General features: G+C 40.0%; 1 protein-coding gene across 1 annotated transcript in view; it reads left to right on the forward strand.

The window, feature by feature from the left end:
• cps1 (carbamoyl-phosphate synthase 1, mitochondrial) overlaps positions 1–20,988 on the forward strand; it is a 255,494-nt gene that overhangs the window by 199,020 nt on the left and 35,486 nt on the right. The window contains exons 33-34 of the mRNA XM_084309709.1: positions 7,413–7,487; positions 7,689–7,787. Of these exons, the coding sequence (XP_084165835.1) occupies positions 7,413–7,487; positions 7,689–7,787 (174 nt within the window). The remainder of the gene's footprint in view (positions 1–7,412; positions 7,488–7,688; positions 7,788–20,988) is intronic.

The raw sequence follows: 20,988 nt of genomic DNA on the forward strand, positions 1-20,988 counted from the left end.
GTGTCTGTGTTTGCGCGTGACTTTCGAATTATTGTAAACACAACATAGTACTGTCATATTCTGATATATATCACATTCTGATATATATTTTTTGTGTAAAATAAATTGTAAATTGAAAAAAAATAAAGAGCGGAGGTTCGAAACCATTAATTAAGATTTGAATGCCAACGTAACGAACGAAGGTCCGGACGTTTGAACGTTTCGGCTCAGCCCTACTGTATGCTTCACAATATTGGCCTGACTTCACCGATCCACGTACCCGATCCAGATTGCGTAATTTTTTTAAATAGTGCTATGAATAATTATAACTAGTTGTGTGATTATACCCTCATTTTTTAATCATGCTGTATATCACGTTCATTTGTCGTTCTGGAGGGAGAGATGTGTGTGTGTGTGTGTGTGTAGGTGTGTGTGTGTGTGTGTGTGTGTGTGTGTGTGTGTGTGTGTGTGTGTGTGTGTGTGTGTGTGTGTGTGTGTGTGTGTGTGTGCATGCGTGCCGAGTGGTCAGCGAGTGTGTGTGTGTGTGTCTTAGGGGTGGAACGGTTCACAAAATCAACGGTTCGGTTCGTATCACGGTTTTGTGGTCACGGTCTTCGGTTCGGTTCGATATATGTTAAAAAAAAATTTTTTTTAAATGTAACACTCCAAAAATGTAAACATGCTTCTCATTTATATATATAAAAAAAATATATAGATTTACAGCGGTTTGCCTTAAATAATGTTTGGCACACAAAGACCGAACTGACTGAAAAATATAGGCTACATTTGTCAAAGTATTAACTAAATAATTAAACCTTTCTATTTTTGTGGCCACATTATAGACAAAGGCCATCAACAAAGTATGCATATGCTCAACCAGCACTAGACTTTCTTATCAAAAAGGAAAAGTCACAGAAAAGATTATTAGGGTTTTAAATAAGGACGTTTATGGGGTTTCTTGTATTAATAATAATTTGCACTAAGGAATGTTGTAACTGTTGTTATCAACAAAAAAAGGAGATGTTACAAGGGAATGGGGAATGTTATATAAACCCCCCCACAGTGGTCTCGAGTTGGTACGTCCCAGCAGGGACCAGGATGTAAACAGACGCAGTTGACACACACAGCTCTAGTCTCCTGGCTCGTTGTTTTACACAGATAGACATAACCTCTGTTGTCAAGCTTCGTCAATATACCCCCCTTCCCCAAATGGAACTGGTGTCGTGGAGTCACTTCGCTGTGAGCGTTTGTTTCCACTGTTAGCTCGCGGCTAAAGTTAGTTAACGTTAGCTCGTGGCTAATGTTAGTTAGCTCATGGCTAAAGTTAGTTAGCGCGTGGCTAACGTAACGTTAGCCTAGCTCGAGGCTAACCGTTATAACCAAAAAATACACCCGTGCCCGGACCGTGGAGGTTGTGCCGTATGGTGTACGGTTTGAATGTGTACCGTTCCACCCCTAGTGTGTCTCTCTCTCCAGTGTGTGCCTTCACTTGTAGTGGCATTCAAATGTATTGTTCTTTTTTCCAAAGAAAATAAATATCAGGTCCTTCTGTTCCACAGATGGTAGTTCCAAAATTACATTCAGGACACTTGAGACTAATTAGTAGGCGATGCCGAGAAAAAGGCAAACTTCTTAGAGTGGCTCGTGCCTCAGCTGGAGAGAATCATTGGACCTCCGGTCAATAATTTCTTTAATTAGGGTCCTCAAATCAAAGTCTATTGTGACATATTTTTTTAGTTTTTGTTCGTGAGGTATAGAGATTTTATCTTTTTTTTTTTACCTTTTTATACTGATTTAATGTTTCCAGGAGGAAGTAGTCTAATCCAGCCTTACTCAGCACTATGGAGGCCTATTACTACCAGGAGTAAGTAGCTAATCCAGTTTTACTCAGTACTATGGAGGCCTATTACTAGCACTTTGTATTTGAAGCCTCAAGCCTATAACCTACAGTTCAAATAAATAGTTTTGGAATACATTTAAATGTAATGCATTTTTTATAAAATTTTTTATATTGTTTGCTCTTTTAATAAGAAGTGCTGTGTGTATTGTAGCATCATGTATACAGTATATAAAACATTTATTTTACAATATCAATTATTAAATAGTTAATAACAGTTATTATTCAATAAATAGCTCTAGTATCTGTATTGGTTCGGTATCGGCAGATTCCAGTATCAGAACTGAAAAAAGTGGATCGGTGCATCTCTATTATGAACACAAGAGGGCAATACTACACAGGTTTACTGCTCAGAATGCCACAGTGAACCTATTGCCGTTGCTACTGTATACCTACAGTATGCATTAACAAAAGATTTATTAATTTCCATCATTGTCGATTGAAATTAATTTAAAACCCCCACCCTCTTTCATAACTCATGAACCATATGTTGTAGATACTTATGGGAGGTGTCAATTAACTTCAAGTTTATTCCACCCAAATAGTTTTAAAGGTTTTTTCCAGCTGATTTGTTCTAAAACTATTCCACCCAAATAGTTATAAAGCTTTATTGTGTAATACTGTAGTTTGTTAGTGTAATAGTGTACTAGTGTAATAGTGTCATCGTGTCCTAGAGTAATAGTGTGTAAAAGTACAATAGTGTGTAATAGTGTACTAGTGTAATGGTGTGTAATAATATAATTTTGTAATAGTGTGTCATAGTGTAATACTTCAACTTCAAATTACTTTATTTTCATTTCGGAACTTCATTTGTGCAGTGGTTAAAAGACAAACATACAGTCACAATACATAGACACTCACCACTATAAAAAAACACCAGCTTCGTTAAAACTACAGTAAAAAATACCACTATAAAAAAACACCAACTACATTAAAACTACAGTACTTAAAGCATGATATATTAAAATCCATATGGAGCAATTCTATATGTATATAAATAATACATAATAATAATAATAATAATAATAATAATAATAATAATAATAATAATAATAATAATAATAATAATAATAATAATAATAATAATAATAATAATAATAATAATAATAATAATAATAATAATACAGGTGATATGTGTCCATAGGTGGGAGGGGAGTCTATTTTTTAAGTAGTCCAAAGTCCTCCACCAGACCTAGGTGTTCAGCAGTCTGATGGAGGTTGGCACGAAGCTACCTAAGTCCCTTTTATTCAGTGTTGAAGCTCTGTATCGACGGCCTGAGGGCATTAGTTTGTAATGGGTGTGAAGGGTGTGTGTGTTGTCCTCAACTATTTGAGAGGCCTAGTGTGTAACAGAGCAATAGTGTCATGGTGCAATAGTGTCATAGTGTAATAGTGTCATAGTGCAATAGTGTCATAGTGTAATAGTAATACTGAGGGCAGATCTCTTTTCATTCGTCTATGTTTTCCCGCCACCTACACTTAACGCCATACTGTACCTAACCTCTAGGCCAGTGGTTCCCAAAGTCGGGGTCACGACCCAAAGGTGGGCCGCGAGCAGCCACGGGAGGGCCGCGAGATGATTAATAAATAAATAAAAAATAATTTTATTTTTAATTTTTTTGTCAGGTCACTGAACTTAGAAGCAGGCCAGGACAGTGTTTCTAGTTGTATTCTAAAATTCTATTCTTTTTTTTTGATCCACTTTTGCTCCCATTTTTCTATATTTTCTCCCATCCCAATTTCATATCATCCAATTCAACCCTCCCCTGTCACGAACGCTGTTTCTTGCCTCCCACAAGCCGGCTGCAATGTGGACTAAGTCATACATAGCACAAGTCCCCTCCGGTACTTGAGGTAACAGCAGTCGCATCTTTTCACCTGCGCAGCTCGATCTCTCAGTGGCGAGGAGTAACGCGTGGGAGGCTCACGCTGCCCCCGACACTTCCTGATTCTACTGCGCAGGCGCACCAAGCGACGCCTGATCCCCACCCATCAGTTTCCCACCCTCTAATACTGCCAATTGTATTAGTACGGACGACCAGCCAAACTGAAAACAATGTGGAGAGCTGGATTCGAACACGCGAATCCAGCGTCTCCACATTGGTGGCGAGTGCCTTGCCCACTACACCACCTAGCCGCCCTCTAAAATTCTATTCTATTGTATTCTAAAATGGTTTTATATTAACTTAATAAATAAACAAAAACGAAAAATCTACTTATTTCAACGAACATTTCAAACTAAATAACAGATTATGCACATAAAACGCTGAAAACAACCGAAGCAACAATAGTATTTTAATGAGGCTATTATTATTATCATTATTATTTTGCAACAAGTTAGCCCTCTCATAAATAGCACATATAAATGAATAACTAACTTGAACTAACTTAATAGGATTGAAGTGATATTTGGCTTAAAAAATCGGTCGCCTGCCAAAAAAAAAAAAAAAAAAAGCCTGACGATGTGCATTGGGCCGCGGCTCTCTGACGCCTTATTTTCTGGGCCCCGGCCGGAAAAGTTTGGGAACCCCTGCTCTAGGCTACTAGAAAATAAATGGGTGGCTGCAGCCTGGTGGAGATTGCTTTCTACCGAGCACACATATTGAAACATATTGGGTTTGACTGATAGTTCAACCAGGACAAAACTAAGTAAATAGATGGAATATACTAAGATAAAATAATTACTATATTTAATTGAAATTTAGTGTACAAAATATTTTGACAATAGATGAATGACAATATAAATATTACAATTAGGGCTGTCAGTTTATCACGTTAATTAGATAAATGGTAGCACTTTATAATAACACCCTGTTATAATACATTTATAAGGTATTTGTAGATAATGAACTAATCATGGACAAACCATTTATATACATTCATAAATGATTATTAAATCATTTATAACTATATTTGTATAACATTTACAGATTAGTTCTACATTATTTATAACTCATTATCAACATTGTTTGTACTTGATTTGTTCATCATTAAATAATGTTGTTTAATGTGTAGTAACACATTTGTAGATGCTTTGAAAAATGGATATGAAAAAACGACTATAGTGTATCTCCATTTATTTTTCATGTTCAACAAATGATTTGTTAAGACATTCATAAAACATCTATAAATCATTTGCAGATGCTATCGTGGGGGCCAATCTAAAGTGAAGCCTATTCATCATTAACAAGTGTCTAATACAGTTAATTATTTGTTTACTTTTTCATCACATGTTACAAATGTTGTAGGCAGCTTTCGGATACACCCTTCTTTGTGACATCAAACAGTGACAGAATTAGGACTAAAGATAAATGCAATTTTATTAACATATAAAATACATGTGCATGACATATAGTGTAACATCGGGGGGCACTAGGACCCAGGAGTACCCTGGTCAGGTATTGAAGAGTATATAGAGAGGAAGTCTCACGCGAGAGAGACTTGACGTCACGTGTGTTGCCGTCTGTTTGAATGGAAGCACAAGTTATCCGTGCTGCGTCTATACTTTCGCTTTTAATAAGGTATGAGCAGGTTAAACACCTTTTTTTGTTGGTAAATCTATTCCATCATTTCCGACCTACAAACAACTCTTATATGTTGTGTAGACGTTCGTGTAGATGTGGTGGCCGCTAACGTTACATTTGTGTGCTCAGTGTGCTCAGTGATGATGACACGACACAAATAATTATTACTCTTGTGTGTCGTGTCGTCATCACATACATACTGAGCACTGAGCAGTTTTTTCATATCGTTTTTTCATATCCATTTTTCAAAGCATCTACAAATGTGTTACTACACATTAAACAACATTATTTAATGATGAACAAATCAAGTACAAACAATGTTGATAATGAGTTATAAATAATGTAGAACTAATCTGTAAATGTTATACAAATATAGTTATAAATGATTTAATAATAATTTATGAATGTATATAAATGGTTTGTCCATGATTAGTTCATTATCCACTAATGCGTTATAAATACTTTGTAAATGGTATACAAATATAGTTATAAATGATTTAATAATCATTTATGAATGTATATAAATGGTTTGTTCATGATTAGTTCATTATCTACAAATACCTTATAAATGTATTATAACAGGGTGTTATTATAAAGTGCTACCAGATAAATGAATTACACCGCTAATTATCGCGTTATGAAAATTAACGCAAAATTAATATATTTTTTTTTATATATTTATTTAAAATTATTATTATTATTTTTTAATCTCATTCATTCCATAAAACACGTGATGCAAGGCTTGGTCCACATTGCAGCCGACCTGTGGGAGGCATGGCCTAACAGCGTTCGAGACAGGGGAGGGTAGAATTGGACAATACGAAATTGGGATGGGAGAAAAATAGAAAATGGGAGAAAAAAGAAAAAAAAATGAACATTGAACACTGAACTCTCCACACACAAGTACACATGAGCACACACATACACACACACAACACACATTCTGCATTCGCTCACACACAAACGGTCACTTTAAACCAAATGGAAAAGACACTTTAAAGGAACGAGGAAAATAAAAATAAAGGTCACCCTTTTTTTTTTTTTTATAAATTTGTTTGTGTTTTTATCGCTTTATTTCTACTGGGCAGTCCAGTAGGGAGAGACAGATGAGGAATGGGAGACAGAGTGGGGGGAAGACATTCGGCAAATAACGACGGGTTCAGGAGTCGAACCCGGATCGGCCGTGTCGTGGCTGAGCGCGCTATGTGGTTCGCCACTGGGGCGCCCCCAAAAATAAAGGTCATTTTAAGGAAATAACTGATGTGGTTCTTGTATAGTATAGTTTAGAAATAAAAGTATAGCATAAGGATATAGAGTAAAAACTGTATATTGTATAGTTACAGTACATATATGTGTACATATGACCCAGTGCCTTAATTCGTAGCTAACATTGTATTGCATTACCTCAGGACTTTAGCATGTCTATTTTATCATGCCTATTTTATGTCTATTTTATTACCTGTTTATTATGTCTATTTAATTATTTAGTATTATTGCACAATTAAAGCGGGCATGGCCACCCGCATTTCACTGTATGCCCTGGTATGTATGTGACAAATAAACCTCTTGAATCTTGAACAGTGTGTGACAAATGTGAGATCAGTATTAAGGAAATCTTCACCCAACCTTAATCTTGAAAGAACTGGACTCGAGTGACTAAGAACACCAGTTCGAATCCTCACAGATCTGCCTTGCTCAAGTACCCTTGAGCAAGGCATTTAACCCCCAACTGCTCCAGCAGAGCTGCTTAGTGGCAAACGGCAATGGCTGACGATGCACAGGGCTGCTCCCAGGTGTGTGTGAGTGAAACTATATGAACGTGGACACTTTAGCAAAGTGGCCCTCCATAAATACAGGGTTTCTATGAAAAAGGACTTGGAAAGCGGTATGTCAACTTGCAGTTTGCCAGATGATGAAAAGCAGCTTGATCAGTGCCATTGGTTGTGAGTCCTTTTCACTGTGTAAGTGCCATGTAGAAACACGCTGTCCTCTCCTCCTCTCCTCTTCGCCAGGCTCCCATGTTCTCCTGGCCCAGGCTGAGGGATGCAGACCCCGTCCTCCGCTGTGAAATGGCCTCCACGGGAGAGGTTGGCACCTTGAACACAAAACCAATCAACCGTCCCTCTTCCAGATGCTTGTGATTCTTTATCTCACTCACTCACTGTCTTTCTTTTCTTTATTTATTTCACAAACTATGTGTATGGCGACCAAGGTAACAGTTATTGATGCGTGTGTGTGTGTGTGTGTGTGTGTGTGTGTGTGTGTTGCTGTTGATGTTATTGTTGTAGGTGGCCTGTTTTGGACCAAACATCTATTCAGCCTTCCTGAAGGCCATGCTATCCACAGGCTTCAAACTGCCACAGAAGGGCATCCTGATTGGAATCCAGGTAAGGTCACTACCGTGCATGTCTGTAAAAGATGGCGAGTGTCCTGTATATGGAAGAAGTAGTACAGAGTGTACCATTCTATATACAAGGGCGTATATACAAAGGCTATAATTAGCATGGCCTGCTCTTCATGACTTATCTCTGGCTCTCCCCGCATGTTAATGGAACACGCCAACATCCGCCCTCTTGGATGATACAATTATTATCCTATGATGTATGAGGCTTAAAGGAATGCGCCAACAAGACGATATACCGGTATACCCATTTCCTCTCTGTGCGTTCAGTAGAAAGCTAGCCGCCTGCAAGCTAGCCTAGCACAGCACAAATTAATGGAAGTGGATACGGACCACTAGCTTAGCTTAAAACCAAAAGGTCAGTCACTAATTCATTGTCCATGAATCCCAAAAAAAAGGTTGCTCGACGACATCACAAACTCAAGTCTCGATGCACTGGTTTCCATCTCGGAGAGATAGTTGTCTCTGTTTGTAGATATTGACTTAACTGCCCAAGATCATTGGAATAGAGTGGTTCTCAAACTACGGGTTGCGACCCAAATTGGGGTTGCGGGTAGGTGACAGTAGGTGACAGCACATTGGAAAGTAAAAAAAAAAATAATAATAAAAAAATGTTATGTTCTGGCAAAATATTTTGGCTAAATATGCCTCGTTTTATGTGTATTGATAACATAGTGCTGTAATAAAATGTTCTAATAAATATGCATGATCAAGTTCAACAACGTGTGCTTTATTTTGATATTCCTTAATTCCACGTTGAAATTACGCGATACACATTGGGCGCCAAAAACGAGTATACTCGTGTTTCGTCGCCAACGCTTGGGCACCAAAAACTAGTATACTCGATTTTGGATCCTTTTTTGGATTTTTCCTTTGATCCCTGTTCTAAACCAGGGGTTCCCAAACTTTTCAGGCCAGGGCCCAGAAAATAAGGCGTCAGAGAGCCGCGGCCCAATGGACATCGTCAGGCTTTTTTTTTTTTTTTGCCAGGTGACCGATTTTTTAAGCCAAATATCACTTCAATCCTATTAAGTTAGTTCAAGTTAGTTATTCATTTATATGTGCTATTTATGAGAGGGCTAACTTGTTGCAAAATAATAATGATAATAATAATAGCCTCATTAAAATACTATTGTTGCTTCGGTTGTTTTCAGCGTTTTATGTGCATAATCTGTTATTTAGTTTGAAATGTTCGTTGAAATAAGTAGATTTTTCGTTTTTGTTTATTTATTAAGTTAATATAAAACCATATAGTCACATTTTAGAATACAATAGAATATAATTTTAGAATACAACTAGAAACACTGTCCTGGCCTGCTTCTAAGTTCAGTGGCCTGACAAAAATAAATAAAAAAAAATAAATAAAAAAAATATTTTCTTTTTATTTTTTATTTTTATTTTTTTAAATCATCTCGCGGCCCACCCGTGGCTGCTCGCGGCCCACCTTTGGGTCGCGACCCCGACTTTGGGAACCACTGTTCTAAACACTCACTCGGAGCTGCCTGTGTCTCCCTGGCACAGCTGCCTACGTTGGAATTGCAATGACGGTCGAATCCCGCCAGGTGGCAGTATCACCTACCTTTTGAACTGGGGATATCAGTTGTCTTCCAGTACTGAGTTACCTCCGGCTGCTTCCGCTTCAGAGTGGATCTGGACATAGCAATCGGTCAGAGATTTGGTGCCTCAGACCTATTCTTTCCCTTATGATATAAGGGATATATACACGAGTAATTGCGATCGCCATGGGCCGACTGGGATTTATTAATTTTGGAGTACCTCCTGACTGAGGTAAGGTCTATTTTAGGTAACCTGCTGGTATTTTTTTAACCTAAAACATGCTTTTGTACCGATCAGTGTCGTATTTTACCGGACCTAAAACATGCTTTTGGCAACGATCGCAGTTTCGGGGTAAGACTCCTAAATAAAATGGGGTCATGGTATTATAGAGTTTGAGAACCCCTGGATAGACAATGTCAATTCTGTGGACTTTTCTTTCGAGGCCTGTGAACTGTAGATGGGATCTGACAGCTTTAATTTAGTGTCACAATGTTTAGCCTCTGCATGTCACACGCGCTCAGCCGCAGTCACAATAAGAGGGCCTTACACCACTCAGGACAAACCTGATCTGTGCCCATTTTTTATTACAATAGTGCATTATGTGATTACAATTTGTGTATACAACTTTCTGCTAAATGCATACATAAATACATCTATGTAGCTTATCCAGTGCAATACTGACATTTTGTGCAAAAGGGCAACGTGCTAATCTACAATTAACATGCAATCTATACCAGCACTTTACAATTCAAGTGTAATACAATGAGCACAGTAGCACTCTGGCATAAGCACCAGTCACTGTAACACTTGGTTCCTAAAGCACTTTAAATATGGTCTTCCCATTTCTCGTTTTGTCTCTCCACATCGCACATATTGTGTTGTCATTGTCTGTTTCATCTATTGTCTGTTTTTTATGGTTGTGTAGTTTAGTAACTGATACATGTACTCTCGTCTGTTCTTGTAGTTATTAAGTTTGTGTACATTTGTAATGATCTGCTCTGTTAACATCAGCCTGCAAATGAACTACAGATGGAAATTAGCCTCTGGCTATAATCTGGCATAAGTACATGAAAATGTTCATTAATATATATTGTCCCCATTTTAAATAAATAAATTACAGTGTATATTGATTGGGGACTCTTTACTGAGGAGCAGCCCTGACTACTAGAGTGAACCAGTAGCCTCTAAAGTGTATCTATCAGATGTAATTACTTTTGTTTCTATGAAATCTCTTCAGCTATTGTAATGTAACCCACTGCACCGGAACATTTTTGATACCTCAAACCAAAACCTTCCTCAAATAATACCCCATCAAATATTTCAGATCTCGTTTTGTGAGAACTTTCAGTTAATATTTGCTTATCATTGATTTAGTTTTGTCAGGATGTGATCCCATTGAAAGAATGATGATAAACAGAGTTATTTCCCAACCCTATGGGCATGACTTCTCTTCCCCCCAGTCAGCCAGATAAAATGGCGGTGGACAACACATGCACAAAGTGACATTAGAAAAACCATGCTTTAAATCAGTTTGACTTCCTGGGGTAAGGTCTGCTCACATTCCACTTTGCATCCAGCAAAAACAAATGTCTAAAAAAACAAACTAACCAAAAGCAAACAAAAAAGAATTCTGTCAACTTTGCTTAATATTTTCCCTTACTTCGTTCTGCCTGAGTTAGTAGAAATATGGTTTTGAAATATGGTTTTAGTGAGACAGAAAATTGCTCACAGGGTTGAAGGGTATGGGTGTAATCAGTTTCCAAATCTGAGGGGTGTTCAGCACTTATGCCAGATTGAATTATTTTATTTTATTCTCTCGTTTCTTTTTTGTTTACGCCATAGGTCCACTATGTAGTTTTGAGGGAGTAAATAGTCATTCCGGAGTAATCATTTGGAGATGCTCAGAAATCATTTTGGTAGTCCATCACAAATCCAAAAGCAATTACTGTTTTGAAGCAATGCAAGAACACGCTTGTTTGGAACGCAGTGGGAGGCTTGGCCCACCACTTGGCCCACCACTGCATTTAGAGATCTCCTCTTCCTTCCTGGGGAGTTTTCCTCATTAAAGACATCCAACAGAGTTTGTTTTGTTTATATATTCCAATTTCCACCCAATGCATTCAGTTTGTACTCTTGTTCTCATGCCTGCCTTGATTGTGCAAAAATACAAATAATAAAATAGAATAGATAATAAAATAGACATGATAAAAATTACTAAGATAAAATACAATACAATGCTAAGCTTAAGAATTAAAGGTAATGAGTCCTATATACAATACTATACAATATACAGTTATGTTTTTTAAAATGCTAAGCTAGGCTATCCTGTAGATAGCCTAGCTTAGCACAAATTAATGGAAGCAGATACGGACGAGCTGGCCTAGCTGTTGGCCAAAAACACCTTCCAGTGTTTTAAGCTAGGCTAGCTGATCCGTATCGACTGCCATTAATTTATGCTAAGCTAGGCTATCTTTTTACGGATAGAAAGCCAGATAGCTTTCTACTAAACGCACAGAGAGGAAATTGGTATCTATCTTCTTGTCTGACTCTGGAGAAGACGGTAAACCCATTTCCTATAATGTTGACACATTCCTTTAAGCCTAACATCACAAGATAAGAACATTATCATGCCAGAGGTGAAATTGCGTCATATACAAATCACCCCTTTTTCTCCATCATTTCATCTCCCTTCTTGAAACGCTTGATAGATGTTTCTGTGTGTACAGTATGTGTGTATAAACAGGTTTGTTTGTGCGTGTGTAGCTGTTTTGAATTCATCACAATTGTTCTCTGTGTGTGTGAGCAGGTGCTGGTAGGGCGTGACAGTGTGAAATCCTCATTAGTCTCTGAGACGACCGTCAGCCTCACTGCGCCTCCCCGACAGCTGACCTAACACACACACCTGGGAGTCGGTCATGGATTTCAATTGTCACGATTAGTCGATTTCCCACGGCCATGTGTAATGCTGCAAAGTGTAAACAACCCTTTTACAGCCTAAAGACACGTGTAAAACCCAGGTGCCACCTTTATATCAAAAGGCACAGACAATCCATTTTAGTGTGAAAATACTATTTTCAGTCCACGAAATGACTGTAAACAAAGCTAGTAGGGGGACTACCTGGTTTCAACAGAGGGAACAGTACTGCAGTCACAAATTATGCTTTTAAATGTATTTACACACGGTGCGCAACTTGGTTGATGGGCTGATCTATTCTAATATGGGTGGTGCAAGAGGCCTTTGACTGTATATTTGTAGTGGTCTCTTGGAACGACAACGTTTTAACCCAGGATGTGTATTTGTGGAGTCTAGCAAATAATAAGTTGTCGAGCACCGGGAAGCTTTTTGAATGGCTGTTATCATCTTCTCTTCCATTCTGATGAGAGGTTTGGTAGGGCCCAGCGCTTAAATCGCTGCCATCAATGTCAAAATCACTATTCAAATACTTTCTTGGTTTTTGATAATAATAACATTGATTTTGGGAATCAGTTCTCATTTACATTTCGTCATTTAGCTGACGCTTTTATCCAAAACGACTTATACGTTTTGTACAACAAGTCAGCAGGAAGGGTACAACTCTATCAGCTTTGTACCTGGTTCTTGGCATGGGCCTCGATCCTATGGTGAAAGAAAGAAGCTTTGGCAGTAGTAATGGTTTTAGATAATGCTAACAAGAGGTTGTGATATGTGGCGATGTCAACAGTGAGGCATGACTTTCTATACTTCCTCTCGGTCGCTCTCAGGACCTGTCTTTGTTCTCTCACTGCATCCATCAGCCATGGACTTGGTGGGGAACGGCAGGCAGGTTTCTCAGTGAGGGGACAGAGCTTGTCGAAGGAGGTTGAGAGGGCTGAGAGGAGGGTGGAGGTTGCGGTATCTGGGGGGAGAGCAGAGAAGGTGTCACTCAAAGGTAGAGCGGATAGTATGTCAGAGGAGAGGGTAGAGGGGGATAGGGAGCGCAGGTTGCGTCCGACTGAGATGGTTTGAGTTGGAGTGGAGGGCTTTCGGTTAAGCATGAGAGTTAGTGAGAAGGATATGAAGGAATGGTCAGACAATATGAGATCCGAGGAGTTGTCTGCTTTTTGAGTGGGAGGCATGACAGTGGGAGTTGGGTCAAAGGATTGTAGGAAGTAGGGATGTTCGATATTGGCTTTTTTACCGATACCTATACCGATATTGTCCAACTCTTAATTTCCGATACCGATATCAACCGATACCGATATATGCAGGGTTTCCCCCCCCAAAAAACTAAAACATTTCAGGTAATTAACATTACATATCTCTTGTTGTGGAATTAACATAACATTATGTATACTTTTGACAATAAGTAAAATCAGAATTTGTTCTTACTTGCTTGCCTGGGTAAATAAAGGTTAAATAAATGTAAAAAAAAAAATATATATATATATATATATATTTAATTTTTTTGAAAACCGATACCGATCATTTCCGATATCACATTTTAATGCCAATATCGGCCGATAATATCTGACATCCCTAGTAGGAAGGAGACCACTGTGTCTGACTGAAATGAGTCAGGCAGGTTGAAATCGACCCCATTAGAAGGAGAGGGGTGCCGTATTCTGGTCTGGGGGGCGATAGAGAGTAACAATGGTGAGTTTGAATGGATTAGAGACAGATACTGCATGATATTCGAGAGAGGAGAGTGACAGAGTTGGAAGTGATATTGCGTTTGTTGACCATGAGAGAGAGGTCAGAAGACCGGTGCCTCCCCCACGTCTGGAGGGTTGAGCTGTGTGAGAGAAGGTATAGTTAGTAGATAAGGCTGCCGGTGTTGTTGAATTAGCTTGTGTAATCCAAGTCTCAGTTAGAGCTAGAAGCTGGAGATTTTCCTCAGTTCTCCTCAGACAATGACATTATATGAACTTTCAGAAAACCCATCCACCCCACAGCTCTAGTCAAGTCAAGAGTCAAGAGTTTTATTTGTCACGGCATACAAGCATACAGTGAAATGCGGGAGGTCATGCCCGCAGCGATTGTGCAATAATACAAGTAGGGCTGTCTTAAATACTTCGAAGCTTCGTTCGATGGCACGAGCTTCGAACATAAAAAAAAAAATCGAAGTAAAAAATAAAAAAAATTGTTTGTTTTTTGCCTCCAAAATCTTGCACCTCCATTCCAATGAAACGAAAGTAAGCGGCGCCTCGACTCCACCTCTCTACAACAAGCACGTGGAGATTATCTGTGTTTAAAACAACAAGGACATGTGCAGCAGACATGTCGACGAAGAAGTCATCAGACGTGTGGTTACACTTTAAAATATGCAAAGACAATGCCCAAAAAGCCGAGTGCCAGATATGCCAGAAGAAAATGGCATATCACAACTCTACAACAACTTTGTCAAATCACCTAAAAAACATAAGTATTGGGCGGTCAGGTGGCGTAGCGGAGATTGCGCTCGTCACCAATGCAGGAGACGATGGGTTCGAGCCCAGCTCTCTGCGTTGCTACCAGCTTGGCTGGTCGTTCATACTAATACAATTGGCAGTATTAGGGGGTGGAAGCTGGCGGGTGGGAATCTGGCGTTGTGGACAGCGACGCCTACAGGTCAGGTCTCGGCGCTAGCGGGGCAGGACTTGGTGGAGATAGCGTGCCCTCCCACGCGTTACACTTCACCAATGAGAGCCCTCGCTGCCAAGTGAAAAGACGTCACTGGCTGTCGGCACACGTCTCGGAGGAAGCGTGCGATCGACTCGGGACGCCCTTGTACCGACTCGTAGGAGAACATGCATACAGCAGCCAGGTAGGGGAGGGGGGGGAATTGGCACAACGACTAATTGGGACGGGGAGAAAATCAGAGAAATCAGAAAAAAATTTAATAAAAAATAAGTATCGTTGTACACGACGGCGACGCCACACAAAACATTAATAAGGCTATGCCTATGCTGCTATGACTAATGTGTTACCAAGTTGGCTAATTTAATTGTAATCATCTGCTTTTGTAGGTGCATTGTCTGATATCATTATAAATTATAAATTAAATATACTATAATTGCCAAAAAAATCTTTGAAGGTCAGCCCTAAATACAAGTAATAAGATAAGACATTTGTGCAATAATACAAGTAATAAGAATAAGACATAACAGGTATAATGTACATAAAGTTTACAAAAAGCATGGTAAAAGACATGCTAAGGTCCTGCGATAGTGCAATACAATGTTAGCTACGGATGAGGCACTGAGTCTTATGTACACTACTATACAATACTTTACTATACAATCCACAGTTATACTATATATCCTTATGCTATCTTGCTATATCCATCTATTTACTATACAAGAACCACTCCCGTTCTTTATTTTTTCCTTTTAAAGTGACCTTTTCATTTTGTAAAGTGACCGTTGAGTGTGAGCGTGTGCAGCATGTGTGTGTATGTGTGTGTGTTCGTGCTAAAGTGACTGTTAGTGTGTGAGCGTATACAGTGTGTGTGTTCTCATGTGTGCTTGTGTGTGGAGAGTTCAGTGTTCAAGACTCTGATGGCCTGGGGGAAGAAGCTGAGCTGAAGTCTCTCTGTCCTAGTTGCTGGTGTGCGCAGGTGTTTACCTGACCTCAGCAGCTTGAACAGGCTGTTGTTGGGGTGGTGAGGGTCTTTCATTATTCTGCAGGCTCTGGATTTGCACCTCTTGTTATATAAGTCCTGAGCTGAGCGCACCACTCTCTGTAGGGCCTTCTTGTCCTGTGCCTTGCTGTTTCCATACCAGGCAGTGATGATTCCAGTCAAGATGCTCTCTACAGCTCCAGAGTAGAAGGACTGGAGTATCTTCCCTGATACTCTGAACTTCCTTAACTGTCTCAGGTGGTAGAGGCGCTGCTTCGCCTTTTTTACGACTGAGTCTATGTGTGTTGTCCATGTCAGGTCCTCTGAGATGTGGACCCCCAGGTACTTAAAGCTGCTCACCCTGTCCACGGTAGTCCCGTTTATCCACAGTGGTGTGTGTGTCCCCTGCTGTGTTCTCCTAAAATCCACGATCAGCTCCTTGGTTTTAACAATGTTCAGGAGCAGGCTGTTGTCCTGACACCAGAGTGCCAGTGCATCAACCTCCTCCCGGTAGGCCTTCTCGTCGTTGTCAGAGATCAGCCCCACCACCACTGTGTCGTCCGCAAACTTCAATATGGAGTTGGAGCTGAACTTGGCCACACAGTCATGTGTGTAGAGTGAATACAGCAGGGGGCTCAGAACACAGCCCTGGGGGGACCCGATACTCAGGGTGATGGTGTTGGAGGTCTGACCCCCCACCCTGACCGCCTGAGGCCTTTCACTCAGAAAGTCCAGTATGCAACGGGGCAAGGCTCCCGGATGGGACGGTATTCCACCGGGACTCTATCTTGCATTCTGGGATGTACTCTGTCCCTTATTACTCTCAATGATTTTACACGCAATCAAAGAGGGTAATTTTTCCAGAGATGTCAATATGGCGCTTATATCTGTTTTACTCAAGAAGGATAAGGACCCTACCGAATGTGGCAGCTACAGGCCCCTAAGTCTCCTCGGAGCCGATCTAAAGCTATATGCCAAGGTTCTAGCCTCCCGACTTCAAAAGCATATGACATCTCTAGTTCACCCCGATCAGACCGGCTTCATAAGAGGCCGCCTGGTTACTGACAACATCAGACGGTTACTGCACGTGATTGATGCCAGCAAGGATGTTGCAGTCCCTACAGCGGTCATGTCCTTGGACGCAATGAAGGCATTTGACAGATTGGAGTGGTCTTACTTGTGGGCAGTTCTTAGAAGGATGGGGTTGTGTGAGGGTTTCATTCATATGATCAAAGTTCTCTACAGAGGGCCTTCAGCCATGATCTTAACGGGGAAGCTCTGCTCACCACTCTTCTCTGTCTCACGCTCGTCTAGACAGGGTTGTCCTCTTAGTCCCGGACTTTTCGCCTTATCCCTCGAACCTCTAGCTCAATACATAAGACAATCCCAAATTATATCTCCTGTTTCAATTCAGGACACACATCACCATATCAGCTTATACGCAGATGATGTACTCCTGTTTATGCAGAATCCCTCCGTCTCTTTACCTCACCTGCTCAGCGTGATAGATGAATTTGGCAGCCTGTCCGGCTTTAAGATCAACTGGCCAAAATCTGCCTTTCTTCCACTTAATGAGCCTGCGAAGGCTACCATCCTACTTGCAAACATACTTATGGTGGAGCACTTTAAATGTCTCGGGATTGAAATATTCCCCACTATTAGCCAGACGGTAAGGTATAATTACTCCAGCTTGGGTGACAGGATTACAAATGACTTCAACAGATGGTCCAAATAAAAAAATTCATTACAGGCCCGTGCATCAATAATTAAAATGAATATTTTACCCAGAATTAATTTGATCAGTTCAATGCTCCCGTTGCCTCCTCCTGTTGGTTACTGGTAGAAATTGCACTCTGCCTCATATAAATTTGTTTGGAACAACAAACGCCCGCGCTTGAAGAGATCAACTGCCCAAAGAAATAAACTCGATGGAGGCTTAGCATTTCCAGACTTTAAATATTATTTTCAAGCTTTCTCTCTGATACCTCTGATCACTTGGTTTGATGCTCAAGCAGCCGTGTCTTGGCAACCATTGGAGGAGAAGATGGTGTCCCCACATAGACTTCAGGATATTGTGTATACCAGGGGTCAGCAACCTTTACTATCAAAAGAGCCACTTTTCCCCCCTCCCACAAAATAAAATGCTCAGGGAGCCACACAACCTATTTACCCTTAAAATGAAGATAACACAGTGTATAACGTTTTATATATCCCCAAGCATACCCCACATTTAGCATAAAACGCTTGACAATTGCATACCCAAAGTAATTTGCGATTTATTATACTTTATACTTATAGCACACAGTTTGTTGCATTAATGGAATTATAAAGCAACAAAAAGAAAGATTTTGTCTTTTTATTGCTGTTTTTACCTGTTATAACAAAGGAAAACCTCAAACTCTTATGAAGAGGAGAAAAAATACTGGCTGTGTAGACCTACTTTTAAATCAAACACAAAAGAGGAGACAAAACACTGGTGTCTGTAGACCGACTTTGAAATAAAACCCTGAACTATTCAGGTATATTTGAGTCCTTTCCTTATTTGTGGAACATTTATCAAATAAAAAGTAGTCCACTTTGAAAAAAGACTACCATGTGTAGACCTACTTTGAAATAAAACACAGAAAAGGAGAAAAACACTGGCATCTGTAGACCTACTTTGAAATAAAACCCTGAACTATGCAGCTATATTTGAGTCCTTCCCTTTTTTTATAGGAAAATATATATATATAAATATATAAAATATATATTTATATATAATAAAAAGTTAATTCTTCGTTGTTCGCAAATTTCTCACCACATATCAGGCATACAGGTAAGCCTGCATCGTTAGTTGTGAAAGCAAATTAATCTGTCCACGCTGAATTAAACCCTCTATTTTCCTCAGACTTTCCTTTTTTATCCATGGTTAGCTTACTGGGGGGTCGGAAACTCAAGATTAGCCACTTGCAGAAGGCAGGGAGAGGCGCGGGGTGTGACGTATAGGCTATAGTTTGGTTGATGAAATATGTTTGTTGACTAAATATTTAAGTTGATGAAATATTTTTTCATTTCAGTGCCACAGTATGACATCGATCTCCAAAATAAGAGAACAAAAAGAGAGAAAAAAAGTGAAATCTTTTTTTATTTTTTTGGGGGCAGGGAGCCGCAGCTGATTGGCTAAAGAGCCGCATGCGGCTCTGGAGCCGCAGGTTGCCGACCCCTGGTGTATACCAACATTCCAATTAAGCAATGCAAATTACGATTTGACCCTCTTATCACACATGTGATCCAGACCTGGCGTGACACCCAGAAAGCGTGTACTAACCGCCATAAATGGCACATGCATTCCCCTCTATTTAATAACAATTTACTCCTTATTGGACAACAACCTATTAGGCACCCTAGATGGGAAAAGAAAGGCATCCACATGCTGGGGGATATCTTCGATAACTCTGGTCTCCGTTCCTTCCAAGATCTATCCAACGGATATGATCTCCCCGGAACCTCCTTTTTCTTTTATTTACAAATAAGAGCAGCTCTGAGGGCTCATGGCATTCCATGGGATGTTCCACTAGACTAGAGCATCACCGTTTTCACAAATTCTTTTATGACAAAGAGACATCGAGAGGCTTCGTTTCTGACTTTTATCGCCACTTACTTACGTCCTCGTATAAGGACCTTCCCCTGGATACGATTTGGAGAAAGGATGTCCCGGAGATGGATGTAGATTTTGATTGGGATGCGGTCTGGGAAAATGTTCGGCTGTCCTCACGCAACCCAGATCACCAACAGATTAATTTAAATTTTGTTCATAGGACTTATTTGACCCCTAGACGACTGAATCTAATGGGTCTCAGACCTGACTCTCGATGTACCTTATGTCCAAACGGTGCCACCGGAACATTTATGCATGTGTACTGGGAATGTCCTCCTGTTTAGCTCTTTTGGGAAAATGTTACCTCCCAGCTATCGGATATTTTCCTTCTGACCATACCAGTTCTGCCTTCTGTATTGTTATTGAATGATCTCTCTCAATTACCGACCTCTACACATGTGAAAAGACTCATTTTGGCCGGCCTCACAGCCGTCAAAAAGTTGATTGCCTTACGTTGGATTCACCCAGACAAACTGTGCCCGAAGGTATGGATTCTCACTTATCTTGATGTAATATATCAGGGCCCCGTTCCATGTACCGGGATAACCGAGTTAGCCGGATAAAGTTATCCGGCTAACTCGGTTATCCCGACTTTCCGATTTCATGTACCTGGATTTCCCAAATCACCATGACAACATATCCAAAAGTTTGAGCCTGCTCGAAAGCAGAGTTCAAGTTCAAGTTAGCCTGAACTATCGCCACGCCCCCGCAAAGAAGTGACAGCCCGTTTCCTGAAACTATTCCCACAGTCTACGATCTGCATTATACCATTCTGAATTACGTTTTTGTGCTCCATTCTTCCAGAGGGGGCTTTTGAAATGTAAAATAGACCCAAAATGCTGATATTAAATTCACTTTGTCCTAAATAATGCACGTTATATATACCGTGGCGACGGTGGCGCTCGCTCGTGCGATGTACACATGATGTGGTTATTTTAATTGTAACTGGGATTAAGATGTCTGATGAGATGCGCTGTTTGACGGATTTGAGAAATTGAATGAGCCGTTGACGTCACATTAATGAATGAGGATAAAGAGACAAACTTCATTCAAAACAACGGATATTCTAAACACGGGTCTCTCGTTCATTAATGTATAAACAATGAATTTATCCCATCTGGCCCAGTGGCCCAGCGGTAGTGCTCATGCCTGCCAGTTCAGCGACCGGGGTTCAAATCCCCGTGTTTCCAATATGATTTTTTTGAATATAATATTAATGATTATACGCCAAAGTAGCCTGGTTTTAAGTTAAAATATTATAAATCTACATGCATTGAGGATGTCATTCTTTATATAGCTCTCAACGTGCACCAAATTGAATTATTCCTATATTGCAAAAAGAAGGAAAAGACTAGGGCCTTGAACCCCGGTCGTCCGTGTGAAAGTCAAAAGAAGAACCCGTTACACCACAGAGAAGATAGATAAAAGATTGACTA

This window comes from Notolepis coatsorum (assembly GCF_963971535.1).
Source record: "Notolepis coatsorum genome assembly, chromosome: 3".
NCBI lineage: Eukaryota > Metazoa > Chordata > Actinopteri > Aulopiformes > Paralepididae > Notolepis > Notolepis coatsorum.